We start from the raw sequence: 26,498 nt of genomic DNA on the forward strand, positions 1-26,498 counted from the left end.
GGCACCTATAATTTACTGAAGGAAGCCTTCAGCTCCAAAGACAAACACCCTCCCTTGATGTACCTCTTGCCGCAGGACTGTAAGCACCCCTGAACCAATCATTATCACATTGCTGTTTGTGAAACCTTGCTATATGCTGTGTTTTCTACATTACAACAGTGACTACACTACAAATATACTTTATTGACTGTAAAGTGCTTTGGGACGTCCTGAGGTCATGAAAATCGCTATAGAAATGCAAGTCTTTTCTTCCTTTTATAAACTTGTCAAGCTATGATTACACAATATGGTCACTGGGTGGCTTTGTGCTTCATCTGTGAACTTCTTCAGAAAGTCCAGTTAAATTATTTCCTCTGTATGTCATTTTTAGTTTAAAATTTGGGGGTTTTCCTCACTTTTCGAACATTTTTTTGAACCCTTTATGGAGTCTTTTGCCCTCCTATTTCTTCACTCATCCTAACTATCTCTGCTTGACTGCATTCATATTTCTTGACAAACTCGGTGGTCAGCACAGCACTAGGGGGCTGAAATTGGTGGCCTTACTGCCCACTGCCACCGGCCGGCCGCTGAGTTTTTTCACTGTTCTCCCCTCAGTGACAGATTCATCTAGGTCTGCCGCCGGCGGGAGGGGAGTACCGCTGGGAACTGGCCGCTGGCGCGCACGTCACGTATGTGGCCTCCTGCCCGCCGAGCTGGCAGGTTCCTCCGGGCGGGAGTCAGCGGCAGCAGGGGGGAAAGACCACTGCGTGAAGGCAGTTCTAACCCCGACAGCAATTAAAGAAGACCTGCAAAAAAAGGTTAGTGAATTTTTAATTTTTTTCCAGTGATTTATCTATATAGGATCCCCTGAAGGTGTTCCAATGCTGTTTTTTTGTGGAGATTTTTATTTTTACGTCCTTTCCCCCCCCCCCCCCCGCCGCCTCCAAGGGCCTGACTCAATCCTCGGCGGCACCTTGGTGAGGATGGCATTTACTGCCGAGATTAGGAGTTCCCGCCCGCTGCTGCTGCCGCCCAGATTGACGGCATAAGTCATTATTTTGCTGCCGGGCGGTACTGGCATCTCTTTTAGAGGAATCTTCCCGGCAAAGTACCGCCTGGTCTCTCGGCGGTCTTTTGGGCGGCACTTGGGCAGGCCTTGGCTTTGACCAAGTTCGGGCCCTTGGACTTTTTTGTATAATCAAGATAAATTGATTTTAATTAGAAAACAAGTCAGTTGCCCTGGAAATCTCGGCTTTTTGTTGCCTCACCTCCACAGAATCATTCCTGCAAAACCGTGCAGCCCCTGCTGACCCTATAACCCAAACGGAACAAGCTGACTCAACAACCAAGCTTTCAGTCATGCCTCCTAAACTCTTCCTTCCATAGTCAGTATCCATTTTCCTTAGGCCTATCTGTGAAGCACCTTGGAAAATTTTAACAATTAAAATAGTACTATGGAAATGCAAGTTGTAATTGAAACAAGACGGATTTCACTCTGACCCAGAGAGTACACGCAGAAGCAGATTTTATTTCAGTTGTTTAGGCACATAAGAACATAAGAATTAGGAGCAGGGGTAGGCCACATGGCCCTTCGAGCCTGCTCCACAATTCAATAAGATCATGGCTGATCTTCGACCTCAACTCCATTTTCCCGCCTGATCCCCATATCCCTTGATTTCCCTGCACAGATATCATACAGTAAAGTTGGAAGATAGGCAATGCTATCCAAATTTTCAAAATGACATTCCTAGGAATTCTAGAGCTGCAACTTGAGAACTGCGTGAAAAATTGAAGTCAATCATAAAAATGTGACAGAAATTCATTCAAAAATGGGAAAGGCTCATTAGCATAGCTTCAGTTGCAGATTCACTGAATGTAGGGATCACACTACGGGGCACAGTATCAATAAAATACTGAATTATCTCATCCACCCGTTGACCTTTATTGTCCAACATTTAAGTAATGTAGGCACGTAATGTGCACATAAAAATATATATTTTATGTATAAATTGTCTGCGGCAAAATGCAGTAAACTATGGTGCTAGCAAACACAAATCACTCATGCTTCGAGTTTTAGAGTTGCTGTATGAAGTGCGGTTTTCTGTTCAGTGAACTATTTGTAAGCTCGTGCTCTGATTTAATTTCAGGTCTGATCATTGTTCCCAGTGCTGGTGTTGGCATTATCCTGGGGGGCTACATTATTAAAAAGCTCAAACTTGGTGCACGAGAATCAGCTAAGCTTGCTATGATCTGCAGTGGGGTTTCTTTGTTGTGCTTCTCTACGCTCTTCATTGTTGGCTGCGAAAGCATTAACCTTGGGGGCATTAATATACCATACACCACAGGGTAAGAATGATCTTACTTTATGTTTTGGCCTTTTTTGTGATTGTAATGTTTTATTGCCTGTACAAGCCCTGTGAGGGTGAAATTGGTCTTTGGCGGTAGCCCAAAATGGGTGCTAGTGAATTGGCAGCCCATTTTACACCCCACACGATTTTCTTCTCCGTTGACTTCAAACGAAAAGAAAAGTGGGCACAGTGTAAAATGAGCTGCCGATTCACTATCACCCACTTCACACTACCGCCAAAGTCCAATTTCACTCTCTGTGTGACCAAAGCAGGTCACATAATACTGGTTATAAAGCATGAAATACGTAAAATGTTTTTGTTATAATTATAGATTCAATTGGAACTTCAGTTTTTGGGCTATTTTTATTAAAAAGCTACAGTGTGATGTAGAGAATTGACAATGCTGCATCTGTGGGCCCAAGTTTCCACACGCGCCTAGAACGGCGCAGTCCCGACCTGGACGCCCGTTTAGTGCGCCTAAAAAAATCCTCGGTATTCTCCACCTACCTGCAGGTCCTCTGGCCCTTGGCGCAGCCAGCACGAGCTGTGGGGGGGCGGAGCCAGGTCCCTGCGCTGAAAACAGTGCCGGGACCTCTGCACATGCACGCTACAGTGGGCACGCAAGTGCAGTAGCTCCAGGCGCCCGAAACTGTGTGGGAGGGGCCCGAAGCACGCAGCCCCTAGCCCTGGCTGAATGGCCTTACTGGGGCTGCGTGAATGAGGCTCCTCCCACGGCCAGCTCCTGCTCCCCCCCCCGACCATACCCGACACCCGCTCCCCGCCCCCCCCCCCTGCCTCCGGACCAGACCCGACACCCGCTCCCCCCCTGCCTCCGGACCAGACCCGACACCCGCTCCCCTCCCCCCCCCAACCCCTGCCTCCGGACCCCAGACCAGACCCGACACCCGCTCCCCGCCCCCCCCTGCCTCCGGACCAGACCCGACACCCGCGCCCCCCCCCCCCCCCCCCCCCCGACTGACTCGACCTGACCCGACCCGCGCTCCTGTTCCCGCTCCCCGACTGGACCCAACCCGACCCGCGCTCCCGCCCCCCGACCCAACCCCCCCCCCCCACTGGACCCGACCCGACTCCCGCTCCCGGACTTGATCCGACCTGACCTCCCCCCCCTCTCTCTCTCCCCCCCTCTCTCTCTCTCTGCCCCCCTCTCTCTCCCCCCCTCTCTCTCTCTCCCCCCCCTCTCTCTCTCTCTCCCCCCTTCTCTCTCTCCCCCCTTCTCTCTCTCTCTCCCCCCTTCTCTCTCTCTCTCCCCCTTCTCTCTCTCTCTCCCCCCCCCTCTCTCTCCCCCCCCCCTCCCTCTCTCTCTCTCTCTCTCCCCCCCTCCCCCACCCCGACCCGACCCAAACCGAACCGAACCTCCCCGACCCGACCCGACCCAACCCAACGCCACCTACCTGTAAATCTGGTGCTGGGGACGGGCCCTGCCCGAAGTCTCGGGCCGGCCCGTTCAGCCTTCGGTCCCGAAAGGCCTGCCTGAAGCACTTTCACACAGGTAGGAAGATGGTTTATTTAATCTTTTCTTTGCTTATAAATGGTTAGTCAGGTTGGATTTATTTGTATAATATTTGTATAAGTATAAATAAGGATTTATTATAGAATTTAATGACTTCCCTTCCCCCCCCACCTCGTTCTGGACGCCTAATTTGTAACCTGCGCCTGATTTTTTAATGTGTAGAACAGGTTTTTTCAGTTCTACAAAAATCTTCACTTGCTCCATTCTACTTTAGTTTGGAGTACGTTTTCACTGTGGAAACTTTCAAATCAGGCATCAGTGGCTGGACACGCCCCCTTTTGAAGAAAAAATTCTGTTCCAAAGTAGAACTGTTCTACCTGACTAGAACTGCAGAAAAAAAAATGTGGAGAATTGCGATTTCTAAGATAGTCCGTTCTCCACCAGTTGCTCCTAAAAATCAGGCGCAAATCATATGGAAACTTGGGCTCTGTTTTTTATTCAATGGTTGTTGCACATTCATTGCAGCAAGGATAAAAATGATCATCACACAGATTATTCTGCAAAGTGGCATCAGCTGATGACAGACTTCAAATTCTGGCAAATGTTGAGTCCCTTATTAAAACAATGAGGCCCTGTGTTCTGAATGACGCTCTTTCTATTAAATAAAAATGTCTGAGTCCATTTAATGGCTTGATCTATTTATAAATATGGGCAGAAATAAACAAAACCTTGCTCCCAATTATAGGGCAAATAAACAGCGAGGTTTGATGACCAACAGAGAACATAAGAACATAAGAAATAGGAGAAGGAGTAGGCCATTTGGCCCCTCGAGCCTGCTCCAACATTCAGTAAGATCACGGCTGATCTGATCTTGGCCTCAATTCCACTTTCCTGCCTGTTCACCATAACCCTTGACACCCCTATAGTTCAAGACTCTGGCCTCATTATATTTTCCATTTTTAGTATAGTTTATGCCAATGGATATTGGTGGGTTTTAGAGCAACCCAAATGTAGGTGGACTACTTACACCCAATATTCTGTGGTCAGCTCATTCGCATAGCTTCAGTTGTAGATTCAATAAATGTAGGGATCACATTAAGAGGCCAGTTTGACATTTGTTGAAAAGCAGGTTGTCAGGCAGATCTGAACTATTTTTAGTCCTGGAATTTATTTGCATGGATCAGGCAAGTTCTGCCCATTTGTACCTCAAAATTGCATATTAAATGGGTTTCCTGCCTAAAACAGGCGGGTGCTCCGGCTGCCCATCTAAAGGCCCCATGGTGGTAGTCAGAGACCAGAGTAAACAGGGCAGTAAATGACCTAACGTCATTTTCAAACCACTGCCTTCCTGCTTATCCCAGGTAGTCACAGTTGAAATTGGCCCCTAAAGGTGGGAGTGGGCAATTATCTGTACATGAAACTTAAAGGAATTGGGACAATAAAAGGAGACTGTCACAGTAGGGTACAAATTTAGGAAATCAAAAAGCATCTCAACCCATTCTTTGCCAAAGCTGAAGGTGCAAGGGACTAAGGCAGGCAAAATTGAAAGTGCAGGCATGAGTCTGCAAACCAATGTGATGGCTGCTGAAGTAGAGGAGCTGTCGCATGAGGTGTTTTCAAGGACAGTGTTCCTCGGTGCCACTTCACGGCACCATTCCCATTGGTTAATATTGCAGCATGCTTCTCAAGATGTAGAACCATGTTTTAGGCCACAATTGGCCAGTACTGATTCTGAATATGTTATACCAATGCTGCCTGGTAGCTATATGTGTCTTCGGCTGACCCAGACATTGACCATTCCCCATGGTCATTGCCAGGTAGCTATACCAGGGCCTGCAGAAATGGTTGGTGGCATGTTGACAGGTGCATCCAATCAGGCTATGCTTGTGATAACCATGGCATTCCTTTGTTCATTACATTGTCACTGAATATATAATGGCCTGAAATTTTCGTTCGCTGCCGGTCCCGGTTTGTCTTTTTCAACATTCTAGTGTTTTCAGCGTTCTGTAGTAGAAAGTCCCTAGTACGATGCTACTGTGATGTCAACAAGCCAACACATTGCAGAATTCTCACAGCCAGGAAACCAGGTAATGAGAAGCTGCCTTTATCTGGACTTTTAAAAAATGTTACAGAGAGCGAAACAAAGATTGAGGCTCTCACCTGGGATAAGGAAGTACCTGAAATATCTGAACAAAATTTTTTTCTAAAAAGTTTCTTAAAAATTGTAATTTTTATCATAATGGAGAAATTTGACACTCCAGAAAATTATAATTAGTTTTTCAGGGCCATAACATTTGTTTAGCGGTCAATACGCTGTTAAAACCCCAGTTACATCTATTACAATAAGACTTAACATTTAATGGGGTATTTAACAGCGATATTACTGTGGAAAAGCCCAAGTTTTCACTGATTACACTGATGGGGGTGGGAGACACAGTGCAGCCTGTGTCGGAGCAGTGAATGACTGACCGCAACTTCAGGATTTCCACGTTGCACGACATCCTGAAATTGATGTCAATTTCAAAAGGGTGATAAGCGGCAAACGCTGTTAGTTCGTCTGTATTACCCACCGCAAATTCCGGCTCGAGATTCTGGGAGTAGTGCTTATGAGGCAGTATTCAACTTTACGGTTAGTCAATCATTCACATATCCTTGTAGTGTCATCAGGTCAGGGGTTCCAGCTTCCTTTGGTCAAGGGAGCCTCTGCATGTACTGTCTGCCAAAGCAAGGTCTGACCACCTCTCTCTGCAGTTGCTAGTGGATGGGCACAGAGCATCTTTCATGCAGTCTGACTTGCTTGGCATCCTTTCTTCCAAAAGCATCAAAGAGAATCATATAAGTTTAATGTAAAATGAATCCCACTGCCCTGCTTTCTCCATATAGCCATGCATCTTCCTCAACTTCAAATATTTATCCAAATTTCCTTTCAAAAAATGCAGTGATCTCTGCCTCAATCCCTTCCTGTGGCAAAGCATTCAAACTCTGATAGCCCGCTACATAACCTCTCTCTTCATTGTTAGTGATCATTTTCAATTGAATACTCCTCAGCACTGACTCCCCCAATCAGAGGAAATAGTCTTTCCTTATTCACTATCAAAACTCTTCATAATTTTAAAAATCTTTGTTAAATCTCCACTGATAGTACTAGAACAAAAATAAAAACTTACGCTAATTGGCATAGGAAGGAAAAAATGAAAATGAAATGATTGAAATATATTTACCTTAATATTACTTTGTCCTTTATATGACCTCCAGAATGCTAACTGCTATTTAACAACCCTGGACATAGATTCACGTGGACGTCACTAACATCAGCCTAAACCTCTCCCGTCAGCAAAAAAAAAGTTCTTGATTGCTATCGCTGTATTTGAACGGCTTAATGAGAGAGCAAGCTCAGTGTTTTTTTGTAGAAGGAATGATGGCAAAAACAGCTCTTTTTGTTTTCCTTTCAGCCCTTCGCTTACAGTGGCACACAGAAACCTAACAGGTGGCTGCAATGTTAATTGTGGGTGCAGAATCCATGAGTATGAGCCTGTCTGTGGATCAGATGGGATCACGTACTTCAGTCCTTGCTTGGCTGGCTGCTCAAACATCGTCAATGAAAGTACAGGGGTGAGTAGCAAATTGATAACTTTTATCACACAGCTGTGAACGCCAAAATAAGATTCCCACATGTTTAGCAGACCCATGCATTCCAGAGTCATACTGGGGGTCATTTTGATTGTGTGCAATAGTATAAAACGAACAGTGGCAAATCGGCAGCTCATTTTACATCTCTCCCGATTTCCATTTCCATTGAAGTCAGTGGAAATAAAAATTGATTTTAAAGCTACAAAGTATCACTAAACCATCAAATTAAAATTATAGCAAGAATTCAAGCCATCCATTCAATGGATATTGACTTCTAAACATTGCTATGATAAAAGACTGGTGTAGTACTTACGTTGAGACACTATAAACCTCCATAATACAAAGTAAAGACAACATAATAGAATATAGTTGCAGCACCAACTTTGACTTCATTTGACTTCTTAAGAAAGCTGAGAGAGAAAAACCAGGAAATTAGAGACCTGGTAGTCTAACATCTGTTGTGGGAAATGATTGAAATCTATAAATTAATGAAGGAGTGACTGAGCACTTCGAGACATTTGAGCTGATTGGAGAGAGCCAACATGGATTTGTAAACTCAGGTCATGTCTAACAAATCTAATAGAGTTTTTTGAAGAAGTAACTAAAGTAGTAGAACGTCTATGGATATAGTTTATATGGACTCATAGAAACATAGAAAATAGGTGCAGGATTAGGCCATTCGGCCCTTCGAGCCTGCACCGCCATTCAATGAGTTCATGGCTGAACATGCAACTTCAGTACCCCATTCCTGCTTTCTCGCCATACTCCTTGATCCCCTTAGTAGCAAAGACTACATCTAACTCCTTTTTGAATATATTTAGTGAATTGGCCTCAACAACTTCCTGTGGTAGAGAATTCCACAGGTTCACCACTCTCTGGGTGAAGAAGTTTCTCCCCATCTCGGTCCTAAATGGCTTACCCCTTATCTTTAGATGGTGACCCCTGGTTCTGGACTCCCAGAAGGCATTCAATAAGGTTCCACATAAGAGATTGTTAGCTAACATTAAATCTCATGAAATTGAAGGCAAATTATTAATCTGGTTAGGAGATTGGTTAGGCAGTCGAAGACAGAATATAGGGATAATGGGTAGGTACTTGAATTGGAAGGAAGTGACTAATGGTGTCCCACAAGGATCTGTGCTGGGGTCTCAACTATTCATTATATTTATTAATGACTTAGGTAATGCAACAGAGAGCCATATATCCAAGTTTGCAGGTGACACAAAGATTAGTGGCATAGTAACTGGTGTAGACAGGACCATTGCCTGGTTAGACCACATCTGGAATACTGTGGACAGTTCTGGGCAACACACCTTAGACAAAATATATTGGTCTTGGAAGGAGTGGAGCTCAGATTCATCAGAATGTTACCAGGGCTCCAAGGGTTAGCTTATGAGGAGAGATTACATAAACTAGGTTTGTATTCCCTGAAATATAGAAGGTTAAGGAGTGATTTGATTGAGGTTTTTAGAATTTTGAAAGGAATTGAAAGGGTAGATAGAGAGAAACTTTTTCTGCTGCTGGTGGAGTCTAGGACAAGTGGACATAACCTTAAAGTCAGAGCTAGGCCATTCAGGAGAGAAGTTAGGAAACATTTCTTCATGCTAAGGGTGATAGAAGTGTGGCACTCTCTCCCACAAAAAAACAGTATATGCTAGCTCAATTAATTATTTTAAATCTGAGAGCGATAGATTTTTGCTAGCCAAGGGTATTAATGGATATGGAGCCAAGGCAGGCGGATGGAGTTAGGAGGATACAGATCAGCCATGATCTAATTGAATAGTTGAATAGGCTTAAGGGGCTGAATGGCCTACTCCTGCCCCTATGTTCTTAAAATAACTATTGGACACCTGAAAATTGAGCATGATTCTGCAGAGATGTCTAGTTTTAAATCCTGAATCAAGAAGTTATATAGTACGCCAGTTGCATAGTATGCCAGTTGCCAGTTCAAAGGTTGGCTGATAGACCGAAGTACTCATATACCATCTATTTTATGCTGTAGTAATCTTTCTTGCATTGCTCTCTGAATTGTAACTAGATATTAGTTTTCTTTTATCTGAAGATCCTGTCAGGTGGTGATCTGTGAGAGTACTGCCTTTAGCTTATTCAATGATCAGTGTAAAGGGAATAACTACTGACTGGTATAATGTAAAGGGATATAACTACTGACGTAGTGTAATAAGGTTAACTACTGACCGGAGTAGTGTAAAGGGATATAACTACTGATGTAGTGTAATAAGGTTAACTACTGACTGGAGTAGTGTAAAGGGATATAACTACTGGCGTAGTGTAATATGGTTAGCTACTGACTGGTGTAGTGTAAAGGAGAATAACAGATGCAGTGCAACAGTGGATATCCCTCTGGTAATGGAGCTTGTTTTTCATCTAAACAATGGCATTAGTTTCTATCGTTTTCTTAAGAAATTGGCCTACTGCTGTGGCTGTGTTTTGTAGGAAATTAGTTGAATTGTATTATAAAACAGCCTTATTTGGAGTGTTACTGCCTTGTGCAATAGATGACTCAAGAATTCTTGCAGTGGCTGAAAGTAGACTTTAATTAATTTCAAGCAGTGCACATTCCTGAGTATCAAATATGTTTTTTCAGATGAGGAACTACACTGATTGCGCCTGTGTTCAAAGTCGGCAGGTGATAACCCCGCCTACAGTCGGACAGAGAAATCATCTCCGATTGGTTATTGTGAAAACATATCTGAACGAGAATGGCTATGCAGTGTCTGGCAAGTGTGAGAGGATGTGCAACACACTGATCCCTTTTTTGATATTCCTCTTCATCGTCACACTAATTACAGCTTGTGCACAGCCATCAGTAATCATAGTAACACTCAGGTAAGTGCCCATTACAGCTGAATGGAGCCAACCCGGTATGTCAGTTCAATTTATGATTCTGATTACGTGACACTCATTTAATGATGTCATTAAGTGACATGAAGCAAGCAGCATCCATTTAGAAAGCTACTAAAGTAGACTTTCCAGGCCTCATTTTAAATGGAATCAACAAGCTGTGTGTAACTGTTCAGGACGATCTCCTCTACAAAAATTTGCTATTGACTGCAATGTTATTGTTATGTATTTAACCCCTTGTAACCTGTATTACACTACCACCCAGAGGGCCTACCTGTTGGAGTCCCAAGGGATCCCAGCATCCCTTGGGAGTACGGTATATAAGCAGGCCACCCACGAGGTACTTGCACTCTGGAGTCTTATTAAAGGAGCTAAGGTCACACTTGCTCATTGTACACAGTACTCAATTTCATCCTTTATTGTGAACGTATCAATTGGCGACGAGGTAACGAACAACCGTGCAAAAATGCAAAGAAAAGTTGGTATCCTGGAGAAGTTCTCAGAAGGGGACGATTGGGAAGCCTTCGTGGAGAGACTCGACCAATACTTTGTGGTCAATGAGCTGGAAGGGGACGAGAACGCTGCCAAACGAAGGGCGATCCTCCTAACAGTCTGTGGGGCAACAACCTATGGCCTCATGAAGAATCTCCTAGCTCCGGCAAAACAAACAGCTAAACCCTATGAAGAATTGTGTACACTGGTCTGGGAGCACCTAAATCCTAAGGAAAGCATTTTGATGGCGAGATAGCGGTTCTACACGTATCAACGATCGGAGGGCCAGGAAATGGCGAGCTATGTCGCCGAACTAAGGTGCCTCGCAGGACATTGCGAATTTGAGGGATTCCTAGAACAAATGCTGAGAGACTTTTTTGTACTGGGCATTGGCCATAAGGTAATCCTTCGCAAACTGTTGACTGTTGAAACTCTGAATCTGAGTAAAGCCATAACGATAGCCCAGGCATTTATGTCCACCAGCGACAACACCAAACAGATTTCGAAGGATAAAGAAGTTTCGGCCAGTACTGTGCACAAAGTAATGTCGTTTTCGAGCAGGAATATACATGGCAGAACGTATGGCTGCTGCTGCACGACCTCAGGTGACCCAGAGTCCGCCATCAATCATTAATGCGAGGCAGTTAACACCTTGTTGGCGTTGTGGAGGTGATCATCGGCCCCATCAATGCCGCTTCAAGCACTATGCGTGCAACGGTTGCAGAACAATGGGACACCTCCAGCGAATGTGCAGGCGAGCTGCAAACCCTGCAAACCACCACGTTGCAGAGGAAGATCGAGCCACTGTGGATCAGGCTGAATTGGAGACTTGTACCGAGGCGGCTGAAGTGTACGGGGTCCGTGAAATGTCCGCCAATAATGTTGAAAGTTGAACTAAACTGAATTCCAGTATCATTGGGCCCAAGTTTCGGGCCGCGCCTAAAATGGCACAGTCCGGACCTGCGCCAGAAAGTGCGCCTAAAAAAACTTACCTATTCTCCGGCTCCCTGCAGGTCCTCTGGAGCTGGGCGCGGCGCAGCACAGGCTGTGGTGGGCGGAGCCAGGTCCCTGCGCTGAAAACAGTGCCGGGACCTCTGCACATGCACGCTACAGGCGCCCAAAACTGTGGGAGGGGCCCAAAGCACGTAGCCCCTAGCCCTGGCCGAATGGCCTCACTGGGGCTGCGTGGATAAGGCTCCTCCCACCCGACCGGACCCAACCCGACCCCCGCTCTCCCCTCCCGGCAACCTGACCCCCGCTCCCCGGACCTCCGCGACTCTCTCCCCCCGACCTCCGCGACTCCCCCCCCGGACCTCCATGACTCCCCACCTCCGCGACTCCCCCCCCCCCCGGAACTCCGCGACTCTTTCCCCCCCCCTCCCCCCCCCCGGACTTCCGCGACCCCCCCGAGACCCGACGCCACCTACCTGTAAATCCAGCCCGAAGTCTTGGGCCTGGCCGTTCAGCCTCCTTCTCTCCCTTCCCCCCCCTCTCCTTCCCTCCCTCCCTCCTCTCTCCTTCCCTCCCTCCCTCCTCTCTCCTTCCCTCCCTCCCTCCTCTCTCCCTTCTCCCCCTCTCCCCCCTCTCCTCCTCCCCCCACCTTCTCCTCGCCCCTCCTCTCCTCCTCCCACCCCCCCTCCTCCTCCTCCCCCCCCCACCTGCTCCTTTGAAAACAGGCGTAAGTGGCCGGACACGCCCCCTTTTGAAAAAAAAATTCTGTTCCAAAGTGAAACTGTTCTAACTGACTAGAACTGGAGCAAACTAAATGCCGAGAATTCAAATTTCTAAGATACTCCATTCTAAACCAGTTGCTCCAAAAAAACAGGAGCAACTCAGACCGAAACTTGGCCCCTATGGAACTGGACACAGGTGCGAGTCAGTCCATAATGAGTAAAAAGGCCTTCGACAGGCTGTGGGGCAAAAACACACATAGGCCCAAGCTCAGCCACATTCACACCAAACTAAGGACGTAAACATAGGAACTAATCCCTGTAATTGGCTGTGCAGAAGTCAAAGTCTTGTATGATGGAGCAGTACACGAACTCCCGCTATAGATTGTGCCAGGGAATGGCCCCACATTTTTTGGCAGAAGCTGGCTGGGAAAAATCCGCTGGAACTGGGATGACATCCGAGCGCTTTCGTCCGTTGACGATGCCTCATGTGCCCAGGTTCTGAGCAGATTTCCATCGTTGTTCGAGTCAGGCATTGGAAGCTTCTCAGGGGCGAAAGTGCAGATCCATTTGGTTCCCGGTACACCACAAGGCATGGGTGGTACCATGTATGATGCTTGAGAAAGTGGAAATTGAGCTGGACAGGCTGCAGCGAGAAGACATCATTGCGCCGGTGGAATTCAACGATTGGGCTAGTCTGATTGTCTCGGTACTTAAAGAGGATGGCACGGTAAGAATTTGTGGGGACTATAAAGTAACGATTAACCGTTTTTCGCTACAGGACCAGTACCCGCTACCCAAGGCAGACGACCTATTTGTGACCCTGGCTGGAGGGAAGATGTTCACCAAGCTGGACCTGAACTCGGCCTACATGACGCAGGAGCTGGATGATTCTTCGAAAGGCCTCACTTGCATCGCACAAAGGCCTGTTCATCTAGAACAGATGCCCGTTCTGGATTCGGTCGGCTGCAGCAATCTTCCTACGGAACATGGAAAGCCTGCTAAAATCGGTTCCTCGCACCATGGTTTTGCAGGACGACATACTGGTTACAGGTCAGGACACCATTGAGCACTTGAAGAATCTGGAAGAAGTTCTCAGTCAGTTGGATCATGTGGGGCTCAGGTTGAAACGCTCGAAGTGTGTTTTCCTCGTGCAGGACGTCGAGTTCTTGGGAAGAAGAATCGCAGCAGATGGTTTCAAACCCACCGACGCCAAGATGGAGGCCATCAAGAATGTGGCGGAGCTGTGGTCGTTCCTGGGACTCCTTAACTATTTTGGTAATTTCCTACCTGGGTTAAGTTACTGCGCAAGGGAGACGACTGGGTATAGGGGAATTCACAAGAGGCTGCCTTTAAGAAAGCCAGAAATCTTTTGTGTTCAAACAAACTGCTTGTCCTGTATGACCCTTGTAAAAGATTAGTGTGTCGGGTGTGTGTTACAACAGGCTAACTACTTGGGGATTTTGCAACTGGTCTCTTATGCATCCAGGAGTTTGTCCAAGGCCGAAAGGGCCTACAGCATGATTGAAAAAGAGGCTCTGGCGTGCGTTTACGGAGTAAAGAAAATGCACCAGTACTTATTTGGCCTCAAGTTTGAGCTTGAAACTGACCACAAGCCGCTCATATTGTTGTTCTCTGAGAGCAAAGGGATTAACATCAATGCATCTGCCTGCATCCAAAGATGGGTGCTCACGCTATCGGCAAACAATTATGTAATCCACCACAGACCGGGCACAGAGAACTGCGCAGATGCTCTCAGTTGGCTACCATGGTCCACCACTGGGGTGGAAATGGCACAGCCAGTGGACTTTGCTCATGGTAATGGATGCATTTAAAAACGAAAAGTCCCCCGTTATGGCCCGTCAGATCAGGACCAGGATCAGCCAGGATCCTTTACTGTCCTTGGTAGAAAACTGTCGTCCAGTGTCCCAGCGGAGATGCAGGAAGCAATTAAGCCGTTCCACAGGCGCAAAGACGAAATGTCCCTCCAGGCAGACTGTCTGTTGTGGGGCAATCATGTTGACTTGCCCAAGAAAGGCAGAGATATGTTCATTTGTGAACTGCACAGCACCCACCCAGGCATTGTAATGATGAAAGCCATAGCCAGATCCCATGTGTGGTTGCCCGGCATCGACTCAGATTTAGAATCATGCGTGCGTCAATGTAACACTTGCTCTCAGCTGAGCATTGCACCCAGAGAGGCACCACTAAGTTTGTGGTCATGCCCCTCCAAACCATGGTCGAGGATCCACGTAGACAATGCGGACCCATTTCTAGGCAAAATGTTTTTGCTTATCGTGGACGCTTACTCAGAATGGATTGAAAGCTTACGAACCATGTTTGCCACGCACAGCCTTCCTGATATCCTATTCAGCGATAATGGGCCGTGCTTCACCAGTGCTGAATTCAAGGAATTCATGACCCGCAATAGGATCAAGCACATCACATCTGCCCCGTTCAAGCCTGTTATGTATGGAGAAAGAGTCAGACTGAACACTGTGAGCTCAAAGGAAAGTGTGACCTTAGTCTTTTATTGCAGGTCTCCAGAGTGCCTCTCCAACCTGTGAGGCCTCCTTAAATACCTGTGCTCCCAAGAAATTATGGGATCCCTTGGGTCCTCCATGGGATGACCCCTCTGGTTACCAAAGTAGTTCAGGAGTCCAAGAAATGAACACAACTCCGTCACGTTCTGCGGCCTCAATGTGTTCTCGATTGCCGCCGTCTTCGCATTGGTGGGCCTGATGCCGTCCGCCGCGATCCTCCTCCACAAAAACTCCACTTCAGGCGCCAGGAAAACACACTTCGAGCATTTTAACCTGAGCCCCACACGGTTGAGTCGACTAAGAACCTCCTCCAGGTTCTGCAGATGCTCGACTGTAACCTGACCTGTAACTAAGATGTCGTCCTGGAAGACCACCGTGTGCGGGACCGACTTCAGTAAGCTTTCCATGTTTCTCTGGAATATCGCCGCCGCTGATCGAATTCCAAACAGGCATCTGTTATAAATGAAAAGACCTTTGTGCGTGTTGATGCAGATGAGGCCCTTCGATGATTCCTCCAGTTCCTGCATCATGTAGGCTGAAGTCAAATCCAGCTTCGGGAATGTCTTTCCTCCTGCCAGCGTTGCAAAGAGGTCGTCGGCCTTTGATAGTGGGTATTGGTCCTGCAGAGAGAAACGATTGATAGTTACTTTGTAATTGCCACAGATTCTGACGGTGCCGTCACCCTTGAGGACTGGGACAATCGGACTGGCCCACTCGTTGAACTCGATCGGTGAGATGATGCCCTCTCTTTGCAGCCGGTCTAGCTCGATCTCTACCCTTTCTCTCATCATGTACGGTACTGCTCTCGCCTTGTGATGGATGGGTCGCGCCCCCGGATCTGCACTTTTGCTCCTTGGAATTTCCCGGTGCGAAGGGAACTTGTTTAAGACCTGGGCACACGAATTATCGTCAGCGGGTGATAGCGCTCGGACATCGCCCCAGTTCCGGCGTATCTTTCCCAGCCAGCTCTTGCCGAGCAGTGTGGGACCATCGCCTGGTACCACCCAGAGTGGTAGCTTGTTCACTGCTCCATCGTAGGAGACCTTTACGGTAGCACTGCCGATTACGGGAATCAGTTCCTTTGTGTAAGTTCTTAGTTTCGTGCGAATTGGAGTTAAGACTGGCCTTGAGGCCTTGCTGGACAACAATTTCTTGAAAGTCTTTTTGCCGATGATGGACTGGCTCGTGCCCGTGTCCAACTCCATTGACACCGGGAGTCCATTTAGTTCAACATTCAGCATTATCGGGGGACAATTTGTGGTGAATGTGTGCTCCCCATGTACCTCTGCCTCCTCAGTCTGAGGTTCTGGTTCATTGTGATCCTCCGTGGATCTGTCCTCCTCTGCAACATGAAGGTTTGCAGGTTTAACAGGATTTTCAGCTTGCCTGCACATACGTTGGAGGTGTCCCATTGTTCCACAGTTCTTGCAAACGTACTCTTTGAATCGGCATGAATGGAAAAGATGATCACCCCCACAGCGCCAACAAGGTGTTAATGGTCTCGCATTCATCACCCTTGATGGTGGACTTTGAGACATCTGCGGACGTGTAGCTGCAGGCATGTGTGACCTGCCCTGTACGTTGCGATTTGAAAACAACGTCACTTTGTTAACAGTACTTGTAGCAGCACTTGTGTGCTGAGAGATTTGCTTCGTATTGTCACTGGTGGCAATGAATGCCTGGGCTATCGCTATGGCTTTACTCAAGGTTGGGGTCGCTACAGGCAAAAGTTTGCGAAGTACGGTTTCGTGGCCAATGCCAAGTACAAAAACGTCTCTGAGTATGTGCTCCAAATGTCCTTCAAATTCGCAACATCCTGCAAGGCGTCCTAGCTCGTCAACATAACTCGCCACTTCCTGGCCTTCAGACCTTTTGTAGGTGTAGAACCGGTACCTTGCCATCAGAATGCTTTCCTTCGGGTTCAAATGCTCTCGGACCAATGTGTACAAATCATCGTACGATTTTTTTCGTGGATTTCGTTGGAGTAAGCAGATTTTTCATGAGGCCATACGTTGATGCCCCACAGATGGTGAGGAGGATCGCCCTTCGTTTGGCAGCGTTCTCTTCTCCATTTAGCTTGTTGGCTATGAAGTATTGGTTGAGTCGCTCCACAATAATTTCCCAATCATCTCCCTCCGAGAATTTCTCCAGGATACTCCCTGTTCTCTGCATCTTTGGGTTCGCTATCTGTATCTCGTCGCCAGTTGTTATGTATGGAGAAAGAGTCAGACTGAACACTGTGAGCTCAAAGCAACGCGCGACCTTAGTCTTTTATTGCAGGTCTCCAGAGTGCTTCTCCAGCCTGTGAGGCCTCCTTAAATACCAGTGCTCCCAAGGGATTATGGAATCCCTTGGGACTCCAGGGGATGAGCCCTCTGGTGGCTGTACAGAGTAAATACAAGTTTACATATGTAACAACGCCTTCATCCAACAGCCAGGCAGAACGGGCAATTCAGACCATCAAGCAAAACCTGAAACGTGTGTCGGAAGGCTCCCTGCAGACGCAACTATCCTGTGTGCTGCTCAGCTACCGCAGCAGACCCCACTCACTCACCGGAGTTCCCCCAGCTGAGCTGCTCATGAAAAGGGCTCAAAACAAGGCTCTCTATTGTCCACTCTGATCTTCATGATCACATGGAGGGCAGGCGGCATCAACAAACATGACCGCGCGAACTTGTCACGCGACATTGAGGTCAATGGTCCTGTTTTTGTACTCAAATTATGGACATGGTACCAAATGGCTCGCTGGCACGGTCATAGCCAAAGAGGGGAGTAGGGTGTTTCAGGTCAAGTTGGCCAATGGACTAACATCCAGAAAACATTTGGAGCAAGTCAAATTGTGGTTCACCAACAGCTACGATCAAACCAAAGAAGACACCACCAACTTTGATCTTCCAACACACACACAATTGGCAACTGACATCATGGTTGACCACAAAGCTGAACTCACCATCCCTAGCAGCCCGGCAAGGCCGGCTGCCCAGCAGCCCAGTGAAGAACTAACTAACTCACCCACATCCGCATTTGTACCGAGACGATCGACAAGGGAGCGAAAAGCCCCAGATCTTGTAAATAAGTGTACTATTGACTTCATGGGAGAGTGTTGTTATGTATTTAACCCCTTGCAACCTGTATTACACTACCACCTGTTGGAGTCCCAAGGGATCCCAGCATCCCCTGGGAGCACGGTATATAAGCAGGCCACCCACGAGGTACTTGCACTCTGGAGTCTTATTGAAGGAGCTACGGTCACACTTGCTCATTGTAGATAGTACTCAGTTTCATCATTTATTGTGAACATATCAGCAAGGAAGTAAGAACACCCCACTCCTATGTGTCACTCAACGCAACCACTACAATGAAATGAATGATGTAGGGCCTTGTTAACGATTGCTAGCACTGAGATTTCATTCTTAATCATGAAATTCTTTTAAAATGAATTACCCAGGATTTACACAGTGGCAAGTTTTTCCCAATCCTAGTACTTGTCTAACACTAAGGTTTCTATAGACCATTGCTTATTTGTGAATTTATGTCCATGAATTTCCTCGAACGAGCTCCCGCTCTGCTGGTGTAACTTTACCGGAAGTGCTGTGATTTCATGTGATCTCCTGGACTAGTTTTGATCGCCTGAGGGGGGATCGCAGAGGAATCTTACAAAGCATTTATTGCCTTATTGGCCCTGGATTTTTTGTGTGGTTTTTTTTGCCTGATTACATGGAGATTAAGGGCTAGAACCTCCACTTTTGTGCTTATCGCCCCAAAATGGGTGCTATTTCCGGCGTGGGCGTTAAAAAAGTGTTTTCAGATTGTTGGCTTCTCGCCATTCTCAAAACACCTAGTTTCCATTTTTGAAAATGGGCGTTACCGCGAGCGATATCAAATGGGCGGCAGCATTAAATTTTTTTGACCTTCTGCTGTAAAGTATCACCGTCCTTAACAACGGCATAGCAACGCTCGATTCCCGCGATTCCGGAGGTGAAGGGTCATCATGAAATGCGCAGAAATGGAGACAGGGAGCTCAGAGGCACTGAAAGCGTGTGTGGCTGTGGTGTGTGCTTGTCTGGCTCTTGTGGGAGGCACGACGGAGATTTACCAGTAGCAAAAAGCCTACTAAGCACCAAGAACATAGTTGGTACTGAATTTTTGTCCAACAAATAAGATATAACATGGAAGGGATGGAGGACCCCTGGAGCTGGTAGCCAGGAACACTGGTGGTGGAGGGCTCCCAATGGTCCCGGAGCGCTGCACTGCACCCCAAGGTACCAGCTGCCAACCACACGAGAGCCAGTAGCAACATCTTGCTTCTGGCTCGGAGCACGTTGCCACCTCGGAACCGTCCTCTCCCGTATCCGTCCCAGCAGCGCTTTGGCCATCATCCCCTCCCCACCCCAATGAAGCTTCGCCTGAGGAGCTCCTCGGCAGGCGGCTTGGAGTCAGGAGGGGAAGGGGTAAAGTTGGGGAGGAGAAGCGGTGGGGGGGTAGAGGGTTGGTTTGTACAGAAATACTGATGATTTCAGACTAATCTTCGGTTTAAATGTTTTTTATTTAACAAAACCTTGTAGCGCATTGGCTCAGGTAGCTGCACCATTACATGCTAGTGATTCCTTAACATCAAAGGGTATAATCACACTTAACTTCAAACAACTTAAACTTTAACTGTCACCAAGGTGATGGCCACCATTGACGTATGACCTGCACACCCAGCAGTGTGTCAGCCTTGTAAATAACATCAACGTTCTTTCAGGCAAAACGATTATTGATGAGCTCCTGACGTAAGGCTCTTGCAGCTATCATGCCACCACGGGTCCTTTCATGTGGTCTACAGGGGACGGGGGCATGGCTTCAGTGTCAGCCTGATTGTCTGGGCCAATGTCAGCGTCTGCCTCCTTATCCTCCTCTTCCTCTCTCTGGTGAGGTGGACTGTCAGACTCATCAGGCAATTTTTGTCCCCTCCTGATAGCCAAGTTGTGCAGCATGGAGCACACCACCACGAATTGAGCTACCTGCTCAGGGTGGTATTGAAGTTCATCTCCTGTGGTCCAGGCATCTAAAGCGCTGCTTCAGCACTCCAATGGTTTTCTCCACGATATTGCGAGTTACTCTGTGGCTCTCATTGTATCGCCTCTCGGCTTTGGTGTGGGTGTCACGCAGGGGGGTCATCAGCCAGACGGCGAGGCCATATCCTTTGTCACCAAGCATCCAGCATTGACCTTGTGGCTCATTGTTAAACAAGTCAGAGACAGTGCTCTCATGCAGGGTGTGAGCATCATGGATGCTGCCCGGAAATTGAGCATTCGCTGCCAGTATAATTTGCTGGCGGTCGACAACCAGTTGGTCATTCAGGGAATGGAATCCCTTGCGGTTCCTGAAAACCTCAGCATCCTGAAAAGGTGCCCACATCACGATGTGTGTACAGTCTATTGCTCCCTGCACCTGGGGGAAGTTTGCAATTCTGGTGAATCCTAGAGCCCGCTCACTCTGCCTCCCTGGTCATAGGGAAGCGGATAAAGTCCCTCTTGCGTGCGTACAGGGCTTCAGTGACCTGTCTAATGCAGCAATGTGTGGCGTGCTGAGAAAGTCCGCAAGTGTCTCCAGCTGTGGCCTGAAAAGAACCCGAGGCGTAAAACGACAGTGCCGCAGTGATTTTGACGTTGACGGACAGTGCAATACTGATGGTGCTGGCAGGCTGCAGATCTGCCCTTATCAGCTGGCATACCTCAGTGATAACCTCTTGGTGGAAGCGCAGTCTCCGAAGGCAGGTGGTGTCGGGCAAGTCGAGGTAAGAATGCTTCTCCTTGTATTTGCGGGGGGTGTAACGTCTGGTCGTCCTTACCAAAATTCTCTGGAATCTGGGGAGGTACCATCAGATTGGAAAGCAGCTAATGTAACGCCTCTGTTTAAAAAAGGCAGGTAACTATAGGCCGGTTAGTTTAACATCTGTAGTGGGAAAATGCTTGAAGCTATCATTAAGGAAGAAATAGCGGGACATCTGGATAGGAATAGTGCAATCAAGCAGATGCAACATGGACTCATGAAGGGGAAATCATGTTTAACTAATTTACTGGAATTCTTTGAGGATATAACGAGCATGGTGGATAGAGATGGATGTGGTGTATTTAGATTTCCAAAAGGCATTCGATAAGGTGCCACACAAAAGGTTACTGCAGAAGATAAAGGTACACGGAGTCCGAGGAAATGTATTAGCATGGATCGAGAATTGGCTGGCTGACAGAAAGCAGAGAGTCGGGATAAATGGGTCCTTTTCAGGTTGGAAATCGGTGGTTAGTGGTGTGCCACAGGGATCGGTGCTGGGACCACAACTGTTTACAATATACATAGATGACCTGGAAGAGGGGACAGAGTGTAGTGTAACAAAATTTGCAGATGACACAAAGATTAGTGGGAAAGCGGGTTGTGTAGAGGACACAGAAAGGCTGCAAAGAGATTTAGATAGGTTAAGCGAATGGGCTAAGGTTTGGCAGATGGAATACAATGTCGGAAAATGTGAGGTCATCCAGCTTGGAAAAAAAAACAGTAAAAGGGAATATTATTTGAATGGGGAGAAATTACAACATGCTGCGGTGCAGAGGGACCTGGGGGTCCTTGTGCATGAATCCCAAAAAGTTAGTTTGCAGGTGCAGCAGGTAATCAGGAAGGCGAATGGAATGTTGGCCTTCATTGCGAGAGGGATGGAGTACAAAAGCAGGGAGGTCCTGCTGCAACTGTACAGGGTATTGGTGAGGCCACACCTGGAGTACTGCGTGCTGTTTTGGTCAACTTACTTAAGGAAGGATATACTAGCTTTGGAGGGGTTACAGAGACGATTCACTAGACTGATACCGGAGATGAGGGGGTTACCTTATGATGATAGATTGAGTAGACTGGGTCTTTACTCGTTGGAGTTCAGAAGGATGAGGGGTGATCTTATAGAAACATTAAAAATAATAAAAGGGATAGACAAGATAGAGGCAGAGAGGTTGTTTCCACTGGTCGGGGAGACTCGAACTAGGGGGCACAGCCTCAAAATACGGGGGAGCCAATTTAAAGCCGAGTTGAGAAGGAATTTCTTCTCCCAGAGGGTTGTGAATCTGTGGAATTCTCTGCCCAGGGAAGCAGTTGAGGCTAGCTCATTGAATGTATTCAAATCACAGATAGATAGATTTTTAACCAATAAGGGAATTAAGGGTTAAGGGGAGCGGGCGGGTAAGTGGAGCTGAGTCCACGGCCAGATCAGCCATGATCTTGTTGAATGGTGGAGCAGGCTCGAGGGGCTAGATGGCCTACTCCTCTTCCTAATTCATATGTTCTTATATGTTCTTATGTCTGTCAAGTCTTACATTGAGCACATAATGCAGTGGAGCATTCCTTCGGCGATGTTGAGTCTGCTGCATGTAACTGGTCACCGAGAGGGTGAGAAAGAACAGGCCCCATTGCAGTAGCTCTCTGTTTTCCACTGAATAATCACAAACAAGGAATGTCCTGACAAAGACACCTATTCAATTCCAATCGGTCACAGTATGGTCAAGATGTTTTTACAGATGTTCACATCAGTTCCAACGACCTGCAGAGTACATCCAAACTCCGCCGAGGTTGAAGCACAGCAGCCTTTTAAAGGACACGACATGTGATCTAGAACATGGCGTCCATAACGCTGTGATTAGTTCCGGTTAGTTCCACTTTTTCTGGGTGTTTTTTTGGGCGAGCGATATTGTGGGTGGTGAAATTGATGCTGGGCGATCTCCATTGCTGCTAGTTTCGGTAAGTATGCTCTTTACGACAAAAAAAAGTGGGTGGGCATTAATATTGAATCTCAGCGTTAAATCCGTGCGGAAAGTAACGCTGGCCAATATTATGGGCGTTGTATTCGCCCATTCTGATGATTCCGCCCAAAAATGTAGGAGGGCCGTAATATTTTTTTCCGGCGTTAAGCACGTGGGGAAAGTAACGCTCGGTGATAAGTTTCCTAAAAATGCCCGTCAGTTTCCATTTTGTGCCAAAATGGGCGATATATGGGCGTTATACGTCATTTCAGCGGTAAAATGGGTTTCAAGTGGCCGTTAAGCATGAAAAAAAGTGGAGTTTCTAGCCCCAGATGCTGCCAGAAAGAAGAAAGACAGACTTGCATTTATATAGCACCTTTCACAATCACCGGACTTCTCAACGCACTTTTCAGCCAATTAAGTAATTTTGGAGTGTAGTCACTGTTGTAATGTGGGAAACACAGCAGCCAACTTGCGCACAGCAAACTCCCTCAAATAGTAATGTGATATTGACCAGATAATCTGTTTTTGTTATGTTGATTGAGGGATAAATATTGGCCAGGGTACTGGGGATTACTCCCCTGCTCTTTGAAATGGGATCTTTTACATTCACCTGAGAGGGCAGACAAGGTGCTGGTTTAAGGTGTTATCCGAATGACGGTACGTCCGACAGTGCAGCACTCCCTCAGCACTAAACTGGAGTGTCAGCCCAAATTTATGTGCTCAAGTTGGAGTCCCTGGAATGGATCTTGAACCCACAACCTGCTGACTCAGAAGCGAGTGTACTACCACTGAGCCACAGCTGACTCGTGAGAGTAGTTGTGGGGTGTGGAGTCAGGGGGGGAGGCGGCGGAGGAGGAGGGAAGAAATGTTTTAGCCATAATGATCTCGCTATTGTGGTGTGGCCAGCTGGTCTTTTCCTGCCTGTCATTTTCCTATGTTTGTGTGCAATATTCCATGTAAGCCACTTAGCGGCTCTTAAATGGAAAACCGCACATGTGCAGAAATTTGAATGGGCCACACAGCCTATTAAGGGGGTTGCGCATTCCCCGCAAAATTAGCGGGAACATTGTATGTATGACTGACATGTCAGATGCATCCATAGCACAAAATGCATACTGATTGGCTCAGACTTTACATTTACAAACAAGTAACCAATCAAAAACATTGTTTAGTTTCTTTCAAAACATAAATCATATCCTTAAAGTAATTTTGAAGCTCCTTCAGTAGCTATGTTGGTACCCCAACAAGTGTTCCTATAAGTAAGATTTATAGAACAATAAGCAATTCAACAGTTTTGGGGAAAAAAATCATGAAGCATACCCATATTCATACCCGTTCCATCTTCCAATATCTACAACCATTTCCCCTTGCTTGGATTACTCCTCTGTTTGTAAGGCACTTCGGCTTATCATAGAATCATAGAAATTAATGGCACAGAAGGAAGCAATCGTGTCTGTGCCAGCCAAAAAAGAGCTATCCAGCCTAATCCCACGTTCCATCTTTTGGTCCGTGGCCCTGTAGCTTACGACACTTCAAGTGTATATCCAAGTTATTTTTAAATGTGATGAGGACCTGCCTCCACCATCCTTTCAGGCAGTGAGTTCCAGACCCCCACCAACCTCTGAGTGAAAAATATTCTCCCCAACTCCCCCCGACTCCTTCTACTAATTAGTATAAAATCTGTGCCCCCTGGTTATTGACCTCTCTGCGAAGGGAAATAGGTTTTTCCTATCCACTCTATCTAGGCTCCTCATAATTTTATACACCTCAGTTGTCTCCTCTCAGCCTCCTCTGCTGCAAAGAAAACAACCCCAGCCTACCCAATCTTTCCCTCTAGTTAAAATTTTCCATTCCTGGCAACATCCTCATAAATCTCCTCTGTGCCCTCTCTCGTGTAATCACATCTTTCCTGTAATGTGACCAGAGATGTATGCAGTACTCTATATGTGGCATAACTAGTGTTTTATACAGTTCAAACATAACCTCCCTGCTTTTATATTCTATGCCTCGACTAATAAAGGAAAGCAAGGGAGTAGAGTATAAAAGCAGAGAAGTCCTGCTACAACTGCATAGGGTATTGGTGAGGCCACACCTTGAGTACTGCATACAGTTTTGGTCTCCGTATTTAAGGAAGGATATACTTGCATTAGAGGCTGTTCAGAGAAGGTTCACTAGGTTGATTCCAGAGATGAGGAGATTAACTTATGAAGGTAGGTTGAGCCTATACTCATTGGAGTTCAGAAGAATGAGAGGTGATCTTATCGAAACATATAAGATAATGAGGGGGCTCGACAAGGTGGATGCAGAGAGGATATTTTCACTCTAAGGTGAAACTAAAACTAGGGGGCATCGTCTCAGAATAAGGGGCTGCCCATTCAAACTGAGATGAAGAAGAATTTCTTCTCTGAGGGTTGTAAATCTGTGGAATTTTCTGCTCCAGAGAGCTGCGGAGGCTGGGTCATTGAATATATTTAAGGTGGAGATAGACAAATTTTGAGTAATAAGGGAATAAAAGGTTATGGGGAGGGGGCAGGGAAGTGCAGCTGAGTCCATGATCAGATCAGCCATGATCTTATTAAATGGTGGAGCAGGCTCAAGGGGTCAAATGGGCTACTCCTGCTCCTATTTCTTATGTTCTTATGTATACCATACGCCTTTTAACTACCTATCTACCTGTCCTGCTATCTTCAGGGATCTGTGGACATGCACTCCAAGGTGCCTCTTTTCCTCTACACTTCTCAGTATGCTACTACCTTGATGACCCCGAGACGCAGAATGCGCACAGCGCTTGGTCTGCCCTCCAGGCCTCCATAACCAGTTCCTGCAAAGAGACGCTTGGTCACTCAACCAGGAAATACCAGGACTGGTTTGATGAGAATGATCAGGAGATCCAAGAGCTAATAGATCGCAAGCGCAGGCCATTTCTGAGCCTCAAACAACAACTCAACTCGGGAGCAGCAAAGCAGCATTACAGACGGCTCAAGCCTGAGTTCCAACAAAAAACCCAGGACCTAAAAACAGGTGGTGGATTGAGAAAGCACAGGAGATACAGCAGCTGGCCGATAGCCATGATATGTGAGGATTCTTCATCGCAGTCAAGGCCACCTACGGTCCAAACACCCAAGGCCCCACCCCCTGCTGACCATGAACAGGGAAACACTCATCAAGGACACCGAGGCAGTCAGGGGCTGCTGGAAGGAGCATTTCGAAGATCTCCTCAATCGAGACTCTGCCTTTGACTCGAGTGTTCTCGACTCCATCCCACAGCATGCTACCCACCACCACCTCAGTAAGACCCCAACATTGCATGATGTAGAACAAGCCATAAGACAGCTTAAGAACAACAATGCTCCGGGAGCGGATGGAATCCCCACTGAGGCACTGAAGTATGGCGGAGAGGCACTGTTGGCGTGAATACATGACCTCATCTCTCTCATTTGGAGGGAGGAGAGCATGCCGGGAGATCTCAGAGATGCAGTGATCGTAACCATCTTTATAAAAGGGGACAAGTCCGACTGCGGCAACTACAGAGGAATCTCGCTGCTATCAGCCACTGGGAAAGTTGTCGCTAGAGTCCTCCTCAACATTCTTCTTCCTGTGGCCGAGGAGCTCTTCCCAGAGTCACGGTGTGGATTTCGTCCACTACGGGGCACAATGGACATGATTTTTGCAGCGCGACAGCTACAGAAAAAATGCAGGGAACAGCGCCAGCCCGTACACATGGCCTCCTTCGACCT

The 26,498-nt window shown here is 47.0% G+C and overlaps 1 protein-coding gene across 3 annotated transcripts in view; it reads left to right on the forward strand.

Moving 5' to 3' along the window:
* The window catches only part of slco5a1 (solute carrier organic anion transporter family member 5A1), a 315,264-nt gene that overhangs the window by 244,617 nt on the left and 44,149 nt on the right, over positions 1–26,498 (forward strand). For all 3 annotated transcript variants that reach the window (XM_070891311.1, XM_070891326.1, XM_070891318.1), the window contains exons 5-7: positions 2,127–2,325; positions 7,251–7,410; positions 10,034–10,275. In XM_070891311.1, coding sequence (XP_070747412.1) covers positions 2,127–2,325; positions 7,251–7,410; positions 10,034–10,275 — 601 coding nt within the window. The remainder of the gene's footprint in view (positions 1–2,126; positions 2,326–7,250; positions 7,411–10,033; positions 10,276–26,498) is intronic.

Source organism: Pristiophorus japonicus, chromosome 1 (assembly GCF_044704955.1).
Source record: "Pristiophorus japonicus isolate sPriJap1 chromosome 1, sPriJap1.hap1, whole genome shotgun sequence".
Taxonomy (NCBI): domain Eukaryota; kingdom Metazoa; phylum Chordata; class Chondrichthyes; family Pristiophoridae; genus Pristiophorus; species Pristiophorus japonicus.